At 40.7% G+C, this 3128-nt stretch overlaps 1 protein-coding gene across 1 annotated transcript; it reads left to right on the top strand.

Moving 5' to 3' along the window:
* Positions 1-784: 784 nt before the first annotated feature.
* Positions 785-1669, top strand: LOC308333358 (hatching enzyme 1.2-like; the record flags this gene model as incomplete). The annotated part of the gene is made up of 1 exon (XM_080789722.1): positions 785-1669. The coding sequence occupies one exon, from the start codon at positions 785-787 to the stop codon at positions 1667-1669; it is 885 nt and encodes a 294-aa protein (XP_080645848.1).
* Positions 1670-3128: the final 1459 nt, after the last annotated feature.

Genomic DNA, 3128 nt, shown 5'->3' with positions numbered 1-3128 from the left:
GCGCCGTTTTTCATCATTTTTGATGATTTGACAAAAATGAAAAATGAAAAAAACGATGGGTTATAGCCCATGTTTTTTGAAATTTTGAAAAAAAAAGTTAGCCTCGTTTCTCATCATTTCTGACCATGGGCTATAGCCTATATCGTACGGCATCATTAAGACATGCAAATCCCTTGACTCCTTCAAAACCGCTCTCAAAGAGCACCTACAGATGGCTGCAATTCGAAACTGGCCTCCATAAAATCTGAATCCCCCCACCGCCCACCCCTTTTCCCCCTCACTGTATATGTTTCTTTTCCCTTTTTACGTCCCTTATGATGAATTCCCGTTCTGTTCTTTGACTATATAGTCTTTTTGTACGTCTCTAAATGTTTTGATGAATTGAACAAGGTGGACCCATCTTGTAAACAAGTGTAATGCTTAATTGGGTCGTCCACTCACAGTTAACAGTCTTTGTATTGAGTTTGTGCTTGAAATGTACTGTAATTCTGCAAACTGTTGAAACATATTTCAATCAAAAAATGTATATATATTTAAAAAAAAAAGCTGTGCTGTGTCTGCACAACGACTAAACTGGGGAGAAAAGGGAGGACAAAAATCGGGTTTGTTTAGGCTTTAGTGGTCTGGACACAACCCTTAATCCTCCAGCAGACACACCTACAGTCCTATAGGTCAGTATAAAAGCTACGGACTCAGAAGACTCATTCACCAAGCTCCCAGCATCCTCTCCACAGACTCTCCAGCGCCATCAGGGACCAAGAAAGACCCCTGAAGGACCCAGAAGATGAAGATCTTTTTCAGCCTCCTGCTACTGCTGGGCCTCTCCCAGGCCCATCCCATCCTGGAAGAAAGAAGTGAATCTGGAGTCCAGGCAGACATCAGCACCATCATTCTGACTTCCAACAACGGCTCCAGGCAGCTCCTTGTGGAGGGAGACATGGTCGCTCCCAGAACCAGAAACGCCATGTACTGTTTCTATTACAAGTGCCTGTGGGAGAAAGACTTCTTTGATGGCTCGGTGACGATCCCTTACACGGTGAGCAGCGACTATAACAAATGGGACAAGAAGAAGATTGAAAGAGCCATGCAGACCTTCACCGACAGCACCTGTGTCCGCTTTGAGCCACGTCAGGACGAGGAAGACTATCTCAGCTTTGAGAACAGTGATGGATGCTGGTCTGATCTAGGCAGAGTAGGAGGCAAGCAAGTGATCTCTATCAACCGTAAGAGCTGCATGAGGCACGGCGTCATCCAGCACGAGATCAACCATGCCCTGGGCTTCCAGCACGAGCAGACCAGGAGCGACCGTGACGACTACGTCCTCATCAACTGGGACAACATCAACGACGACATGAAATACAACTTCCACAAGCAGAACACCAACAACCTGGACACCCCCTATGACTACTCCTCCATCATGCACTACGGTAAAACGGCCTTCTCTATCCAGTCCGGCAAAGACAGCATCACCCCCTTCCCAAACGCCAACGTGCAGATCGGCCAGAGAGACGGCATGTCTGCTATCGACATCCTGAGGATTAACAAGCTGTACGAATGCAAAGACTTCCTTGAGCAAAGGGAAATCGCGAAACAGGGAAACCTGGACAAGAAAAAAGCAGAAAAGGCTGAATCAAATTCCATGTCCAGATTGTTTGATTTGTCTCTCTGATCACATTTCTCATACTGTACACTGTGTCTGATACTGTACTTACATTGAAACAAATCTACTGCAATGTGAGCTGACCTCTCTTCTACCTCATATAGCTTTCTCTCAACAAGTCACTATAATAAAGTTTGGTTCATAGACTTTACAAAGTGTAATTGTGTCATATTATTCGTATTCCTGAGACCAACAAATTATTAATCATCTTGTCTAACTCCTGAATACTGTTCATTTGATTTAAACTCAGTTAAGTTTCATTTATAAAAGCAATTATACCAATATAATAATAATATATAGTGTGTGTATATATATATATATATATATATATATATATGTATCCACATACATATACCTACTCTCAAAATCACAGAAATGGACAGCATTTTTTAAAACATTCTGAATGTATTCAACCACATCTCTAAAGCATGACATAGAGACGAGTTACAGTAGTAGGTACAGTATATTCCGAAGATAACAGATCTACAGATCACAGTCCATCAAATCCACTAGAGCTGGATAGAATACTCACATTCTGTACCAATACTGCAATATAGTAGGCCTACTCTGTTACGTAAAAGTCTGGAATTAAAAAATGAGTAGGTACAAAAATATTGACATCAAACTGTAGTCCTACTTAAAGTAGCAAAAGTACTCATTACATTATGCAGAATGTTCCGTTTCAAGTTTTCAAATATATAAAAGAATCTTTTGAAAATAGCAGATCTACAAGCTCACAATGTGTTGCATCTTTTTGAGCTTTTATGTCAGTTTGTTTACTGTTGAGTGAGAAAGCAATGTTGCATTTTAGGAAAAAAGAGTTGAAGATACAGGCAGACTTCTACTGAAAAAACACTAGAATTTTATAACCATCAAAATAAATAGGACTATTCAACACTAACTAAATATCACAGCACATTTTAGATATTTCATTAGAAAGGAACTTGTAACTATATTATGTATTACTGTTGTATTGGTAGACACTATTAAAAGTGGGTTTCAGGTGTGGTAATCTGAACACAGCCGTCTTTACAGATTGGAGAATTACAGTACAAAGGGAAAGTAGAAAAATTCTACATAGGCCGCCGCCTACTGTGAAATAAACATTTCAACAGTCAATCAATTAAAATGTGTTAAAAATATGTCACACCCCCCGCCCCTTTTCCTTATTTCTCTCTCAAACTGGCAACACTGATGAATCAGCAGCCAATCAGAGCATTGCCAGTGCCACCTGTCACTGTGTTTGTTTGTAATTCTCACACGGTAGTTAGCAGCGTCTTCGAGAGTTTGTTACTTTGGTCATCTTCTAACAACATCTCCTCAGAGTTCCTCTCCTCAGAGTTCGGCTCCATAGCCGTACCTCCGTTTATTATTTCAGAAGATATAGCAACTGTTTATGATGGCGGAGGAATCGGCAGTAAAGGTCTGCATCCGTGTCAACCAACATTAACAAACCGACTGTACACTA

Source organism: Protomyctophum bolini (genome assembly GCF_963924005.1).
Source record: "Protomyctophum bolini genome assembly, chromosome: 2".
Classification (NCBI taxonomy): domain Eukaryota; kingdom Metazoa; phylum Chordata; class Actinopteri; order Myctophiformes; family Myctophidae; genus Protomyctophum; species Protomyctophum bolini.
Note: the sequence above shows the minus strand (reverse complement) of the source record. Positions and strands in the feature narration are given on the sequence as shown.